This window comes from Nerophis lumbriciformis, linkage group LG17 (genome assembly GCF_033978685.3).
Source record: "Nerophis lumbriciformis linkage group LG17, RoL_Nlum_v2.1, whole genome shotgun sequence".
Taxonomy (NCBI): Eukaryota; Metazoa; Chordata; class Actinopteri; order Syngnathiformes; family Syngnathidae; genus Nerophis; species Nerophis lumbriciformis.
In genome coordinates this window covers 110,748-127,500 of record NC_084564.2, presented here as the reverse complement: position 1 = coordinate 127,500, position 16,753 = coordinate 110,748, and the positions used below count along the sequence as shown (strand labels likewise).

The 16,753-nt window shown below is 44.7% G+C and overlaps 1 protein-coding gene across 1 annotated transcript in view; it reads left to right on the top strand.

The window, feature by feature from the left end:
- LOC133614311 (rho guanine nucleotide exchange factor TIAM1-like) overlaps nucleotides 1-16,753 on the top strand; it is a 91,883-nt gene that overhangs the window by 19,684 nt on the left and 55,446 nt on the right. The window contains exons 3-7 of the mRNA XM_061972163.1: nucleotides 5,052-5,115; nucleotides 5,194-6,058; nucleotides 9,521-9,944; nucleotides 10,112-10,284; nucleotides 15,029-15,253. Coding sequence (XP_061828147.1) covers nucleotides 5,204-6,058; nucleotides 9,521-9,944; nucleotides 10,112-10,284; nucleotides 15,029-15,253 — 1,677 coding nt within the window. The 5' untranslated portion in view covers nucleotides 5,052-5,115; nucleotides 5,194-5,203. The remainder of the gene's footprint in view (nucleotides 1-5,051; nucleotides 5,116-5,193; nucleotides 6,059-9,520; nucleotides 9,945-10,111; nucleotides 10,285-15,028; nucleotides 15,254-16,753) is intronic.

Here is a 16,753-nt window from a genome sequence, read left to right as displayed (position 1 = left end):
TATCAATATAGATCAATACAGTCTGCAGGGATACAGTCCGTAAGCACACATGATTGTATTTTGTTATGAAAAAAATAAATAAAATGACAGTCGTCTACAGTATATCAGGATGTATTCACAGTAAAATGACAGTCGTCTATCAGGATGTATTCACAGTAAAATGACAGTCGTATATCAGGATGTATTCACAGTAAAATGACAGTCGTATATCAGGATGTATTCACAGTAAAATGACAGTCGTCTATCAGGATGTATTCACAGTAAAATGACAGTCGTATATCAGGATGTATTCACAGTAAAATGACAGTCGTATATCAGGATGTATTCACAGTAAAATGACAGTCGTATATCAGGATGTATTCACAGTAAAATGACAGTCGTATATCAGGATGTATTCACAGTAAAATGAGAGGAGTATATCAGGATGTATTCACAGTAAAATGAGAGGAGTATATCAGGATGTATTCACAGTAAAATGACAGTCGTATATCAGGATGTATTCACAGTAAAATGACAGTCGTCTATCAGGATGTATTCACAGTAAAATGACAGTCGTATATCAGGATGTATTCACAGTAAAATGACAGTCGTATATCAGGATGTATTCACAGTAAAATGACAGTCGTATATCAGGATGTATTCACAGTAAAATGACAGTCGTATATCAGGATGTATTCACAGTAAAATGAGAGGAGTATATCAGGATGTATTCACAGTAAAATGAGAGGAGTATATCAGGATGTATTCACAGTAAAATGACAGTCGTATATCAGGATGTATTCACAGTAAAATGACAGTCGTATATCAGGATGTATTCACAGTAAAATGACAGTCGTATATCAGGATGTATTCACAGTAAAATGACAGTCGTCTATCAGGATGTATTCACAGTAAAATGACAGTCGTATATCAGGATGTATTCACAGTAAAATGACAGTCGTATATCAGGATGTATTCACAGTAAAATGACAGTCGTATATCAGGATGTATTCACAGTAAAATGAGAGGAGTATATCAGGATGTATTCACAGTAAAATGACAGTCGTATATCAGGATGTATTCACAGTAAAATGACAGTCGTATATCAGGATGTATTCACAGTAAAATGACAGTCATATATCAGGATGTATTCACAGTAAAATGACAGTCGTCTATCAGGATGTATTCACAGTAAAATGACAGTCGTATATCAGGATGTATTCACAGTAAAATGACAGTCGTATATCAGGATGTATTCACAGTAAAATGAGAGGAGTATATCAGGATGTATTCACAGTAAAATGACAGTCGTATATCAGGATGTATTCACAGTAAAATGAGAGGAGTATATCAGGATGTATTCACAGTAAAATGCCTGAAAAGAAAGCGTAAGTAGGCCATTTTGCTTTTTGTCTGGCATTTTTTGGTGAAAAAAAGGGGTCATCCTTTAAGGAAGTCCTCTTAGGGACTTTGACTAAATGAGTCGTGATTGAAATGACAGAAAGTAAACATATATGCGATGGTAAATTGTGGGGAAAAAACATTGTGCGCCATAAGATGTGGGCGTGGCACGGCGCCAAACTTTGCTCCGATGATTCGCCACAAAAGAGGAAACGCTAATAACTGAACTCCACAAATTCAGATCTTGATCCTAACTGGTAGAAATGATGCTGATGAGCCCCTCAAGTGCCTGATGGCTTGTAGTGGGCGGAGCCTGCTGCTGAAAACTGACCCACGCCATCACCAATCTGTCATTTCTGCACTTCAGAGACGGATACTAAACTGACGGGTGATGATAAATTGCAGAAAGTGTTTTGGTCACCCCCTAACTCAGAGTCACTCCCGCTCAGGTGTGTGTTCCTGTTGAATGTCACAGCCAATCAGCTGCAGCTTCAGCCATCAACTAACTCAGAGTCACTCCCACTCAGGTTGTGTGTTCCTGCTGAATGTCACAGCCAATCAGCTGCAGCTTCAGCCATCAACTAACTCAGAGTCACTCCCGCTCAGGTTGTGTGTTCCTGCTGAATGTCACAGCCAATCAGCTGCAGCTTCAGCCATCAAACAGCTTGTGCACTGCGGTGCTGGCGAGAGGCGATGAGCGAGCAGAAAGAAGGGAGAGAGGCAGCAGCGTGAGGGAGGGGAGAAAGAAAATGGGGTCAGCATGAGTTTACGTAACTACCCCTTCTAACCCTGGAGATGCACACCAATGCAACATGCAGCAGTGTGGGAGATGCACACCAATGCAACATGCAGCAGTGTGGGAGATGCACACCAATGCAACATGGGAGATGCACACCAATGCAACATGCAGCAGTGTGGGAGATGCACACCAATGCAACATGCAGCAGTGTGGGAGATGCACACCAATGCAACATGCAGCAGGGTGGGAGATGCACACCAATGCAACATGCAGCAGTGTGAGAGATGCACACCAATGCAACATGCAGCAGTGTGGGAGATGCACACCAATGCAACATGCAGCAGTGTGAGAGATGCACACCAATGCAACATGCAGCAGTGTGGGAGATGCACACCAATGCAACATGCAGCAGTGTGGGAGATGCACACCAATGCAACATGCAGCAGCGTGGGAGATGCACACCAATGCAACATGCAGCAGCGTGGGAGATGCACACCAATGCAACATGCAGCAGTGTGGGAGATGCACACCAATGCAACATGCAGCAGTGTGGGAGATGCACACCAATGCAACGCACCCCCCAAGGGGATGCCCCGCACATGTGAAGTGAATCCGTTGATGCTCCCACAAACACTTTTTCTTCCTATTTCACTTTTCAGCCTGAAGGCAGGTGCTTTTATTGTGAAACACATAAGATGTCATGTGCTGGTCACTTCCTCATTAAAGTGTCACTCGTGTAAGGAAAAGACTTTCATTTTCCATACAAGCGAGACATTTCTCTTTTTTTATGCCACTGAAAGCAAATGTAATGGCCATGTTCTACTGCAGATGGTTATTATATATTCCCTATTTTACAAACTATAAGCCAACAACTTTCCATATATAAGCCGCAGCGGACTATAAGTGGCAGATGTTGTGAAATGAGTTATTTACACAGAAATGTTTATTTACATACCTTAATTGTCTCCAAACAGTGTCTGTAACACGGCAGTAAAACGGCCGATCAAACAAAACACAAGCTAGCTCTCCAATCAGCTGAACAGACTGAAGAAGGTGAGAGGAAGTGTTGACTCCACATGGAGTCTCTTTAAGCTGATTTTGCTTCGTGTTAATCCACTTTTTAGGCAAGAATCCACATTAGCAACTTCACTTTTTATGTAGATCAGAGCTCTTTTTGGTGGCCCTCTACTTAACGTCATGCTTTATTGTAATTACGGCCTGGGAAGGTAATAGTTAAATATCTTTTAGGAGTCTTCGATTCTACTATAAACAACCCTACAGTATATTTCGGTATATAAGCCACACCCACTACATGTTAGAAGAAAAAACTATTGTTTTCCGTATATTAGCCACAGATACTGTATATACATTGTGAAATGACTTATTTACACAGAAATATTCTGTAAATGTTTATTTACATACCAAACTGTAACAGGGTAGTAAAACGGCTGATCAAACAAAACAGAAGTCATGGTCATGGACCCACGAGCTGCGCAAGCTAGCTCTCCAATCAGCTAAACAGACTCAATAACTCCACGCTGATGTTTTGGTGAATTTACTGAGGAATTTGTGAAAGTGAAACAATACAAAAATAATGTAAGTTAATAATACTAACACAGACACTTGTAAACATGTTAGCATATTAGCTCATGCTAACGACGCTAGCTTGATTACATTACGATTCTTGAAAACACTCCTACAGACATCACACATGGGACACTTTAGTAAGTAAGAATTGTTTTAGTTATATTGTAAAACTTAACAAATGTTGCTTAAAGTGATGAATGAAGAATCCATACGAGTAGAAACGCTATGGAAGGTTTTATTTTCGGTTTGGGGCAAAACAGGAAGTACATTTTCAACTCGCAGCAGCTGCAGTGAGCAAACCCGTCCAAAAGATGGCACCATAGCACAAACAATAACACACCATTTCAGTTCTGGGCTTAAGTAGAATGGGAACTATCCATTCATCCATCCATCCATCTTCTTCCGCTTATCCTAGGTCGGGTCGCGGGGGCAGCAGCCTAAGCAGGGAAGCCCAGACTTTCCTCTCCCCAGCCACTTGGTCCAGCTCCTCCCGGGGGATCCCGAGGCGTTCCCAGGCCAGCCGGGAGACATAGTCTTCCCAACGTGTCCTGGGTCTTCCCCGTGGCCTCCTACTGGTCGGACGTGCCCTAAACACCTCCCTAGGGAGGCGTTCGGGTGGCATCCTGACCAGATGCCAAACCACCTCATCTGGCTCCTCTCCATGTGGAGGAGCAGCGGCTTTACTTTGATGACAGAGCTTCTCACCCGATCTCTAAGGGGGAGACCCGCCACCCGGAATGGAAACTATTGAGCATAAAACATAACGACAATTAGTAGTAGAGAGTAAAAACGCTATGGACAGCTCGAAGACTGAAGAGAAGTCTACATCCGCTTAAGAGCATTAAATGGAAGGACACTGCAGCACCAGCAGTGAGCAAACTCGTCCAAAAGATGGCGCCAGTGTGTTTGCTGTTTTTTTTTTTAAACTATTTTTGTTTTGGCTGTTAGCAAAGATAAATCCCTAAATTAGCCGCGCTGTTTCATAAGCCGCAGGGTTCAAAGTGTAGGAAAAAAGTAGCGGGCTGACGGTAGTTAAAATCTGACATTGTGAGCTTGAGACAATGATAAACTTGAAAGGTTTAAATGAACTTTTACTCTTTAGTGGATTAGAATTGTCTCTCAAGACTTTAATGTGATCATTTAGTGTTTTTCTGTAGTGGGAGCAGCTGCTGCCTTTGTGGTGGCGACAGAAGAAGTTTAGTTTAGTGGATTAGAATTGTCTCTCAAGACTTTAATGTGATCATTTAGTGTTGTTTTCAGCTGCTGCCTTTGTGGTGGCGACAGAAGAAGTTGCTGAATTGAAACGTTTGGTTAAGATGTCTCACTCTGATGTCTTCTCTTCCAGCTTTGTTGAAAGCAGGGCTGAAGTTGTGGACTCTGATGATCAACATGTCAGGTCGGTCCTGCAGGTGGGTGTTGTTGCTGTGTTCCTGTGGCCAAGTGGAAGTAGTCGGCCGCACGTAAGCTTGTTGATGTCCTCCCTCCAGCGTCTGAGTCATGGGAAATGTGGAGAGCCATCCCGGCGACCATGCCTTCTTTGGCACAGAGCGTGGCTACTTGTCACGTAAGCACGTGTCGCGGTCTCTCCGCATCTCCAACAAGCAGTCCAGGCGCTGCCGGCACGCCTCGTCCGGCAAGATAGAACACCGCAACTCCGAGACCAGCACGCGCTCCAGCAGCACCCCGAGCATCCCGCAGTCCCTCGCTGAAAGTGGTCTGGAGCCTTTCAATGAGACCAACGTGCTGCCGGACTTTGGAAGTCCCATCTGGGTGGACCGTGTGTCCATGAACCTGAGACCCGGGTCTTTCCACCACGACCTGGCCAGTCCCACGCCGCACGCCAACACCATGCTCATCACTCTGCCCGGGCCCACGGCCGAGGAGGTGCAGGATGAGGACCTGTACGCTGGCGAGGTCACGTACCTCCAGGACACCCGGGGCGTCTCCAAGGAGGCGGTCTGCTTCAAGAAAACGCGATCCAAGTCGGCAGACACGTGGCGAGACGACAGCCTGGAGTTGTCTCTGTCGGACCTGAGCCAGGAGCACCTGACCAGCACGGAGGAGATGATCACTCCGGGCCAGGAGCGGGACCTGACCCACTGTGAAGGCCTCCTACGGTCCGGGCCCGCCGATGGCCGGGCAAACTCCCTGGACGAGCTGTGCAACCGGAAGACGGCCGGTCTCAGACAACCCCACAGGGCCGAGGACAAGATGATCTCGGAGGAGGAGGGCAACAACTACAGCGCCTACACTCTGCCATGCCGGCGCTCGCATTGTTTGTCTGAAGGCCGGAGTGGCGCTCAAGCAACTGCAGGTGCCAGCATGCAGGGCAGGAGGGCCCAGACCATCCAGGTAAGACCTTCTTTTTCTACATCATCTTCATGTTCGTGGAAAAAGGTCAAAGTTGCTCCTGACTTTTGGGCTTTTCACTTCTTTCCCTCCGCTTAGTCGGGTCAGGCGCTTTGCAAACTCCGTAGGTAAGCCTGGAATATTTTTGATCTGGCCAAAAAGGTGTTCCCATGCTGCGAGACATAATCCCTCCAGTGTGTCCTAGGTCTACCCGGACTAGGCATCCGGACTAGAGCCCACCCACCCTGTGGAGAAAAAAAACATTAGCCGCACCGGACTATAAGCCGGAGATATATACTGTATGTTGTGAAATGAACACAGAAATATTCTGTATTTACATGCCTTCATTGTCTCAGTCTGTAACAGGACAGTGAAACGGCTGATCAAACAAAACAGAAGTCTACTAACAGACACTCGTAAACATGTTAGCATATTAGCTCATTCTAACGACACTAGCTTCATGCATGAAAACACTCCTACAGACATCACACATGGGACACTTTAGTAAGTACAATTTTGTTTTTGTTATATTGTAAAACTTATAAACGTCGCTTGGAGTGATGAATGAGGAATCCATACGAGTAGAAACGCTGTGGATGGTGAGAAGACGAAAGAGCACTTTTACTTCCGGTTGAAAGCTCAGCAGTCCAAAAGATGGCAGCATAGCACAAACAATAACATATATACAATAATAAACAATAACATATATACAATAATAAACAATAACATACAGTATATACAATAATAACACGTGTGTTTGTTTGGACTTTTTCAAACAGATTGAAGTTATAGCCAGAAGTACATAAACTAGCTGCAGGGTTCAAAGCATAGGATGAAATTGACTGTGATATTTGTCATGTGTTCATACTGATATCATTATTGAAGATGATTCATATCAAGAGTAATGAATTCAGGGTTCATATTTGGCCCCTCTGTGGTGGAAAAGCTGGGCCCTAGCTGAGGTCCAACAAGTCCAGCATGTGTTGTTTACATCCAAAATGTATCAACCACATCCTTTCTTCTTCCTGCATGCGGCCCTTGCTGGAAGACTTCCCTCATCCAGCTGGAAGACTTCCCTCATCCAGCTGGAAGACTTCCCTCATCCAGCTGGAAGACTTCCCTCATCCAGCTGGAAGACTTCCCTCATCCAGCTGGAAGACTTCTCTCATCCAGCTGGAAGACTTCTCTCATCCAGCTGGAAGACTTCTCTCATCCAGCTGGAAGACTTCCCTCATCCAGCTGGAAGACTTCCCTCATCCAGCTGGAAGACTTCCCTCATCCAGCTGGAAGACTTCCCTCATCCAGCTGGAAGACTTCCCTCATCCAGCTGGAAGACTTCCCTCATCCAGCTGGAAGACTTCCCTCATCCAGCTGGAAGACTTCCCTCATCCAGCTGGAAGACTTCTCTCATCCAGCTGGAAGACTTCTCTCATCCAGCTGGAAGACTTCCCTCATCCAGCTGGAAGACTTCCCTCATCCAGCTGGAAGACTTCCCTCATCCAGCTGGAAGACTTCTCTCATCCAGCTGGAAGACTTCTCTCACCCAGCTGGAAGACTTCCCTCATCCAGCTGGAAGACTTCCCTCATCCAGCTGGAAGACTTCCCTCATCCAGCTGGAAGACTTCTCTCATCCAGCTGGAAGACTTCCCTCATCCAGCTGGAAGACTTCCCTCATCCAGCTGGAAGACTTCCCTCATCCAGCTGGAAGACTTCCCTCATCCAGCTGGAAGACTTCCCTCATCCAGCTGGAAGACTTCCCTCATCCAGCTGGAAGACTTCCCTCATCCAGCTGGAAGACTTCTCTCATCCAGCTGGAAGACTTCCCTCATCCAGCTGGAAGACTTCCCTCATCCAGCTGGAAGACTTCCCTCATCCAGCTGGAAGACTTCCCTCATCCAGCTGGAAGACTTCTCTCATCCAGCTGGAAGACTTCCCTCATCCAGCTGGAAGACTTCCCTCATCCAGCTGGAAGACTTCTCTCATCCAGCTGGAAGACTTCCCTCATCCAGCTGGAAGACTTCCCTCATCCAGCTGGAAGACTTCCCTCATCCAGCTGGAAGACTTCCCTCATCCAGCTGGAAGACTTCCCTCATCCAGCTGGAAGACTTCCCTCATCCAGCTGGAAGACTTCCCTCATCCAGCTGGAAGACTTCCCTCATCCAGCTGGAAGACTTCTCTCATCCAGCTGGAAGACTTCCCTCATCCAGCTGGAAGACTTCCCTCATCCAGATCTTTCTTGCTTCGCAGCAAGTCCAGGGACACGCTGCTTAAAAAGGTCGCCGACCCAAAAAAGTCCAAACGACACACTTTTTAGTTTGGTTTTGTGTCACAGATCCTGCTTGTTCTCCACATGACAGGGTGAACAGATCCTGCATGATCTCCACATGAGAGGGTGAACAGATCCTGTTTGTTCTCCACATGAGAGGGTGAACAGATCCTGTTTGTTCTCCACATGACAGGGTGAACAGATCCTGCTTGTTCTCCACGTGAGAGGGTGAACAGATCCTGTTTGTTCTCCACATGAGGGTGAACAGATCCTGTTTGTTCTCCACATGAGAGGCTGAACAGATCCTGCATGTTCTCCACATGAGAGGCTGAACAGATCCTGCTTGTTCTCCACGTGAGAGGGTGAACAGATCCTACTTGTTCTCCACATGAGAGGGTGAACAGATCCTGCTTGTTCTCCACATGAGAGGGTGAACAGATCCTGCTTGTTCTCCACGTGAGAGGGTGAACAGATCCTGCTTGTTCTCCACATGAGAGGGTGAACAGATCCTGTTTGTTCTCCACATGAGAGGCTGAACAGATCCTGCTTGTTCTCCACGTGAGAGGGTTAACAGATCCTGCTTGTTCTCCACATGAGAGGCTGAACAGCGCTCCAGAATGCTAATGCGGTCTGGTGGCACCACACAAAAAAGATGTCCCTCAGCTCCCCTTTTATTGTGTCTGAGTTTTCCAGATTAACAGTCTAAGGAAAGCTGGCATTTTTGCCCGGTTGTGAGTGAGGGGGGGTCCTTAAAGTCACTCCCTCGTTTGGAAATGCCTCCGCCTTTTGTTATGCAAATGAGCAGAGGCCCGTGGAAGTGTCACAGTGGAATGGCCTTGTCACCACCAGGCGCCCCCTCACCCTCGCTCCTGGAGCGCATGATGGGTCACGTGACCAGATGGAGATTCCGACCTCTGCGTTCCCCCTTCATCTCCCAGGAGCCTGAGGGGGCAGACCCGACAGGGCAGACCCGGCGGTGCCACGGCGAGGGCGACATGATCAGAGTGCAACTTATCAGCCGGAGAAAAGCACTCTAGTTTTTCTTGTCCTGACATGAAGGAGTCGCTAGTTGTTCTTGTCCTGACGTGAAGGAGTCGCTAGTTTTTCTTGTCCTGACATGAAGGAGTCGCTAGGTGGTGAGAAAGTGCCACCCCGCTGGTGAGCAGGAAGTGGTCACCATGCCGTCTCACCTGTCGCAGGATGTGACCGCCAGCGAGGGCAGCGAGTACGAGGACAGCGGCATCGGCGGGGTGACCGCGGAGGCGGACGAGTCCCGCCGCTACAAGACCATGTCGGCCTCCTTTTCCGTGTGCTCGGCGGCGGGCGTTAGCATGTTTGCCGGCAGCGACAGCGGGAGCAGCAACGGCGGCGGCGTGCAAGGCGTCTACGAGAACTTCCGTCAGGAGCTGGAGATGAGCTCCTGCCAGACGGAGAGCGCGGAGGAGGCGGCGCTGAGCGACGAGCAGAGCACTGTGAGCTCCGCCTACCAGTCGGACGCGGCGCAGGGCATGGTGCGCAAGGCGGGAAGGCTCGCCGTCAAGAACTTCCTGGTGCACAAGAAGAACAAGAAGGTGGAGTCGGCCGCCAGACGCAAGTGGAAGAGCTACTGGGTGTCCCTCAAAGGTTTGTTGAACTCTGTGCAAGGGTCAGAAAGAGGGGCGGGGCTTAGTGCAAGGAAGACGCCATGTCATTTTAGTGCAGAGACTGGAAGGTGTCGTCTTGCTGCACTTCTCCCAAACGGCCACCAGAGGGCAGAATGACACTTTATGCTTCTCTTCTCCCTTCTTCAGGCTGCACTTTGTTCTTCTACGAGACGGACGGCCGCTCCGCCGTGGACAACAGCAGCGTCCCAAAGCACGCCGTGTGGGTGGAGAACAGCATCGTGCAGGCGGTGCCAGAACACCCCAAGAAGGACTTTGTCTTCTGTCTCAGCAACTCTCTGGGAGACGCCTTCCTCTTCCAGGTAGGAACTTTCTTGTCCTTGTACAAACCCCGTTTCCATATGAGTTGGGAAATTGTGTTAGATGTAAATATAAACGGAATACAATGATTTGGAAATCCTTTTCAAGCCATATTCAGTTGAATATGCTACAAAGACAACATATTTGATGTTCAAACTCATAAACTTGATTTTTTTTTGCAAATAATCATTAACTTAGAATTTCATGGCTGCAACACGTGCCAAAGTAGTTGTGAAAGGGCATGTTCACCACTGTGTTACATGGCCTTTCCTTTTAACAACACTCAGTAAAGGTTTGGGAACTGAGGAGACACATTTTTGAAGCTTCTCAGGTGGAATTCTTTCCCATTCTTGCTTGATGTACAGCTTAAGTTGTTCAACAGTCCGGGGGTCTCCGTTGTGCTATTTTAGGCTTCATAATGCGCCACACATTTTCAATGGGAGACAGGTCTGGACTACAGGCAGGCCAGTCTAGTACCCGCACTCTTTTACTATGAAGCCACGTTGATGTAACACGTGGCTTGGCATTGTCTTGCTGAAATAAGCAGGGGCGTCCATGGTAACGTTGCTTAGATGGCAACATATGTTGCTCCAAAAGCTGTATGTACCTTTCAGCATTAATGGTGCCTTCACAGATGTGTAAGTTACCCATGTCTTGGCCACTAATACACCCCCATACCATCACACATGCTGCCTTTTACACTTTGCGCCTACAACAATCCAGATGGTTCTTTTCCTCTTTGGTCCGGAGGACATGACGTCCACAGTTTCCAAAAACAATTTGAAATGTGGACTCGTCAGACCACAGAACACTTTTCCACTTTGTATCAGTCCATCTTAGATGAGCTCAGGCCCAGCGAAGCCGACGGTGTTTCTGGGTGTTGTTGATAAACGGTTTTCGCCTTGCATAGGAGAGTTTTAACTTGCACTTACAGATGTAGCGACCAACTGTAGTTACTGACAGTGGGTTTCTGAAGTGTTCCTGAGCCCATGTGGTGATATCCTTTACACACTGATGTGGCTTGTTGATGTAGTACAGCCTGAGGGATGGAAGGTCACGGGCTTAGCTGCTTACGTGCAGTGATTTCTCCACATTCTCTGAACCCTTTGATGATATTACGGAGCGTAGATGGTGAAATCCCTAAATTCCTTGCAATAGCTGCTTGAGAAAGGTTTTTCTTAAACTGTTCAACAATTTGCTCAGGCATTTGTTGACAAAGTGGTGACCCTCGCCCCATCCTTGTTTGTGAATGACTGAGCATTTCATGGAATCTACTTTTATACCCAATCATGGCACCCACCTGTTCCCAATTAGCCTGCACACCTGTGGGATGTTCCAAATAAGTCTTTGATGAGCATTCCTCAACTTTATCAGTATTTATTGACACCTTTCCCAACTTCTTTGTCACGTGTTGCTGCCATCAAATTCTAAAGTTAATGATTATTTGCAAAAAAAAAAAATAAAGTTTATGAGTTTGAACATCAAATATGTTGTCTTTGTAGCATATTCAACTGAATATGGCTTGAAAAGGATTTGCAAATCATTGTATTCTGTTTATATTTACATCTAACACAATTTCCCAACTCTTATGGAAACAGGGTTTGTACAAGCATGACAACTTTTCCTCAACAGCAAACATTATACAGGACCACAGAACGCTGACGGCTCGCAAAAGGTGGGGGAAAGGTCAACGCGGGTAGGATGAGTAAAAAAAAAAAAAAAAAAAGTCGATCTCAGACTGGGCAACTTGGGGGGGTAATACATATACACATATTACCACATACAACTTGGGGGGGTAATACATATACACATATTACCACATACAACTTGGGGGGGTAATACATATACACATATTACCACATACAACTTGGGGGGGTAATACATATACACATATTACCACATACAACTTGGGGAGGTAATACATATACACATATTACCACATACAACTTGAGGGGGGTAATACATATACACATATTACCACATACAACTTGGGGGGGTAATACATATACACATATTACCACATACAACTTGGGGAGGTAATACATATACACATATTACCACATACAACTTGGGGGGGTAATACATATACACATATTACCACATACAACTTGGGACTTGCTAGGAGAGGTGAGGATGTCGGAAGCTGCCAGCCACTAGGGGTGCTGCTCCATGTCCCGTCATACCATGTGGGGTGACACGTGGGAAAGGGACCTTTGTGTTAGCAACGCCAGTCAGTCCAACAAAAGGGTCTAATGTGTCCATGGTCTAATGTGTCCATGGTCTAATGTGTCCATGGTCTAATGTGTCCATGGTCTAAATCAGGGGTGTCAAACTCAAATACAGAGTGGGCCAAAATGTAAAAGTGAACAAAGCTGCGGGCCAACGTTGAACAAATGAACCTTTTAATAGACCCAAACAAGTTTTACATTGAATATTGAACAAGCAAGGCTTATATAACTTTATAGTGACATGCAAAATACAGTTTCTAATAATAATAATAATAATTAAAAAATATCAATGGTTTATCAAATACAATTTAAATAAAAATGTAATGCTTCTTTTCTATTTGCAGTCTTCTGAGGTAAATATCAACATGAACTTTTTCCACAGGCTAATACATTAGAAAATAAAAATAATAAATAAAACAACCATTCAGGACTTTAAAGTGCTCAGTTTGCAACACACTGATCTAATGTGATGTGCCCAAGCCAGATACCTGACATCTTTTCTTGGATGCTAGTTCATTAATGTCGGGGCTCAGGCTTTGAGCTGAGGCAACCTTCATTATCCAACCAAGGTGTTCATCAGTCATTATATCTCGTAGTCCACAGTCTTGGGGGCGTGCCTTACAGGCACTGCTTTTAACGTCCTCTACAAGCTGTCGTCACGTCTGCTTTTCATCCCTTCTAACAACGTGCCCGCCCAGTCACAAGATATGATCAGCTTCTGTACACACACTCATGAATGCAACGCATACTTGATCAACAGCGATACAGTTTACACACACACACACACACACCTTGTAGCGTCCCGGAAGAGTTAGTGCTGCAAAGGGTTCTGGGTATTTGTTCTGTTGTCTTTATGTTGTGTTACGGTGTGGATGTTCTCCCAAAATATGTTTGTCATTGTTGTTTGGTGTGGATTCACAGTGTGGCATATATTTTTAACAGTGTTAAAGTTTTTTTATACTGGCACCCTCAATGTGACCTGTATCGCTGTTGATCAAGTATGCATGGTATTCACTTGTGTGTGCGTGCTAAAGCCGCACATATTATGTAACTGAGCCAGCACTCGTTGGACTGGACTAAAAGGGGACGTTACAATATCTGGGAGGTGCACTGAAATATGGAAGTCTTCCGGGAGGTTTGGCAAGTAAGACAATTAGCGGTGTACCACGGCACCGCCGCTGTATATAATCTGTATATAATCTGTATGTAATCTGTATATAATCTGTATATAATCTGTATATAATCTGTACATAATCTGTATATAATGTGTATATAATGTGTATATAATCTGTATATAATCTGTATATAATCTGTATATAATCTGTTTTTAATCTGTATATAATGTGTATATAATGTGTATATAATCTGTATGTAATCTGTATGTAATCTGTATATAATCTGTATATAATGTGTATATAATCTGTATATAATGTGTATATAATCTGTATGTAATCTGTATGTAATCTGTATATAATCTGTATATAATGTGTATATAATCTGTATATAATGTGTATATAATCTGTATATAATGTGTATATAATGTGTATATAATCTGTATATAATCTGTATATAATCTGTATATAATGTGTATATAATCTGTATGTAATCTGTATATAATGTGTATATAATCTGTATATAATGTGTATATAATCTGTATATAATGTGTATATAATGTGTATATAATCTGTATGTAATCTGTATATAATGTGTATATAATCTGTATATAATGTGTATATAATGGGCGGGCCAGCTCTAGTGTTCATTTGATATCGCCTGAAGGGCCAAGTGAAATTACACGGCGGGCCATATTTGGCCCACGGGCCAGAGTTTGACACCCATGTTTTAGAGCCAGTGAGGAAAGTAAAAAAAAAGTTCATCAGTGACATGGATGAGTTAGTTGGCCTTCCATCCCAATCCTTCATTTTGGCAAAAGGTCAAGGACAAAATGTAGAAGATGTAGAGTGGATTTATGGCTCTTTTGATGCCGTTTATATATTATTTTATTTTTATTTTATTTTTTAAATGTTTAATGAAATTGCTGCTATGGACTCATTTTGTAGTCCAGTTGCAGCTGCTGACACTTCCTGCGTGTCATAACAAAACAACGTCTCCCAAAGCAAGGAGTCCCAACTGTGAAGTGCTTCTTAGGGTCACAGAAGAGAGCCGTTCAAAAGACTCCATTCGTTCACCAAAGCCACATCTCTGGCAGAAGCTCTTTGTTGTTGAGTGGAAGCAAGAAATTCCACTTTTTCTTCATTTTTTCAGGTGTCCCAATACTTGTACGCAGTGACGCCTCAGTGAGTGTACGGCACAAGCGCTAGCTGTATGGACCCTGCACTGATACTGATACTGATACTGATACTGTTTCATAACGCTCATCGGCCGTAGAGAAGATTGGATTGTGTATTCCAAGCCATTCTTGCAGTATTTGATTTGGAATAAGTCTTTTGAAAGCAGGTCAGAGGTTAGAAAAGTCACAAGAAGGAATAGAAATGATTTTGCTTTTGACCTCGCTCAGACGTGCAGCCAGACGGAGCTGGAGAACTGGATCACGGCCGTGCACTCGGCGTGCGCCACCGCCTTGGCCCGCCTGCACCAGCGCCAGGACCCGGTGCGCCTGCTGGGGGCCGAGACCAAGAAGCTGGAGCAGAAGATGGACATGGACGAGAAGATGAAGAAGATGGGGCACATGCAGCTGTCGGCCGTCACCGACGCCAAGAAGAGGAAGACCATCCTGGATCAGGTAAGGCCATTTTCCTCAACCACATTAGTTTCCTCTGCACATTCACACATTAGTTTCCACTGCACATTCACACATTAGTTTCTACTGCACATTCACACATTAGTTTCCACTGCACATTCACACATTAGTTTCCTCTGCACATTCACACATTAGTTTCCACTGCACATTCACACATTAGTTTCCTCTGCACATTCACACATTGTTTCCTCTGCACATTCACACATTAGTTTCCACTGCACATTCACACATTAGTTTCCTCTACACATTCACACATTAGTTTCCTCTGCACATTCACACATTAGTTTCCACTGCACATTCACACATTAGTTTCCACTGCACATTCACACATTAGTTTCCTCTACACATTCACACATTAGTTTCCTCTACACATTCACACATTAGTTTCCTCTGCACATTCACACATTAGTTTCCACTGCACATTCACACATTAGTTTCCACTGCACATTCACACATTAGTTTCCACTGCACATTCACACATTAGTTTCCTCTACACATTCACACATTAGTTTCCTCTGCACATTCACACATTAGTTTCCACTGCACATTCACACATTAGTTTCTACTGCACATTCACACATTAGTTTCCACTGCACATTCACACATTGAGAGCACATTAGTTTCCACTGCACATTCACACATTGAGAACACATTAGTTTCCACTGCACATTCACACATTGAGAGCACATTAGTTTCCACTGCACATTCACACATTGAGAGCACATTAGTTTCCACTGCACATTCACACATTGAGAGCACATTAGTTTCCACTGCACATTCACACATTAGTTTCCACTGCACATTCACACATTGAGAGCACATTAGTTTCCACTGCACATTCACACATTGAGAACACATTAGTTTCCACTGCACATTCACACATTGAGAACACATTAGTTTCCACTGCACATTCACACATTGAGAGCACATTAGTTTCCACTGCACATTCACACATTGAGAGCACATTAGTTTCCTCTGCACATTCACACATTGAGAGCACATTAGTTTCCATTGCACATTCACACATTGAGAACACATTAGTTTCCACTGCACATTCACACATTGAGAACACATTAGTTTCCACTGCACATTCACACATTGAGAGCACATTAGTTTCCACTGCACATTCACACATTGAGAGCACATTAGTTTCCTCTGCACATTCACACATTCAGAACACATTAGTTTCCACTGCACATTCACACATTGAGAACACATTAGTTTCCACTGCACATTCACACATTCAGAACACATTAGTTTCCACTGCACATTCACACATTGAGAACACATTAGTTCCCACTGCACATTCACACATTGAGAGCACATTAGTTTCCACTGCACATTCACACATTGAGAACACATTAGTTTCCACTGCACATTCACACATTCAGAACACATTAGTTTCCACTGCACATTCACACATTCAGAACACATTAGTTTCCACTGCACATTCACACATTGAGAACACATTAGTTTCCACTG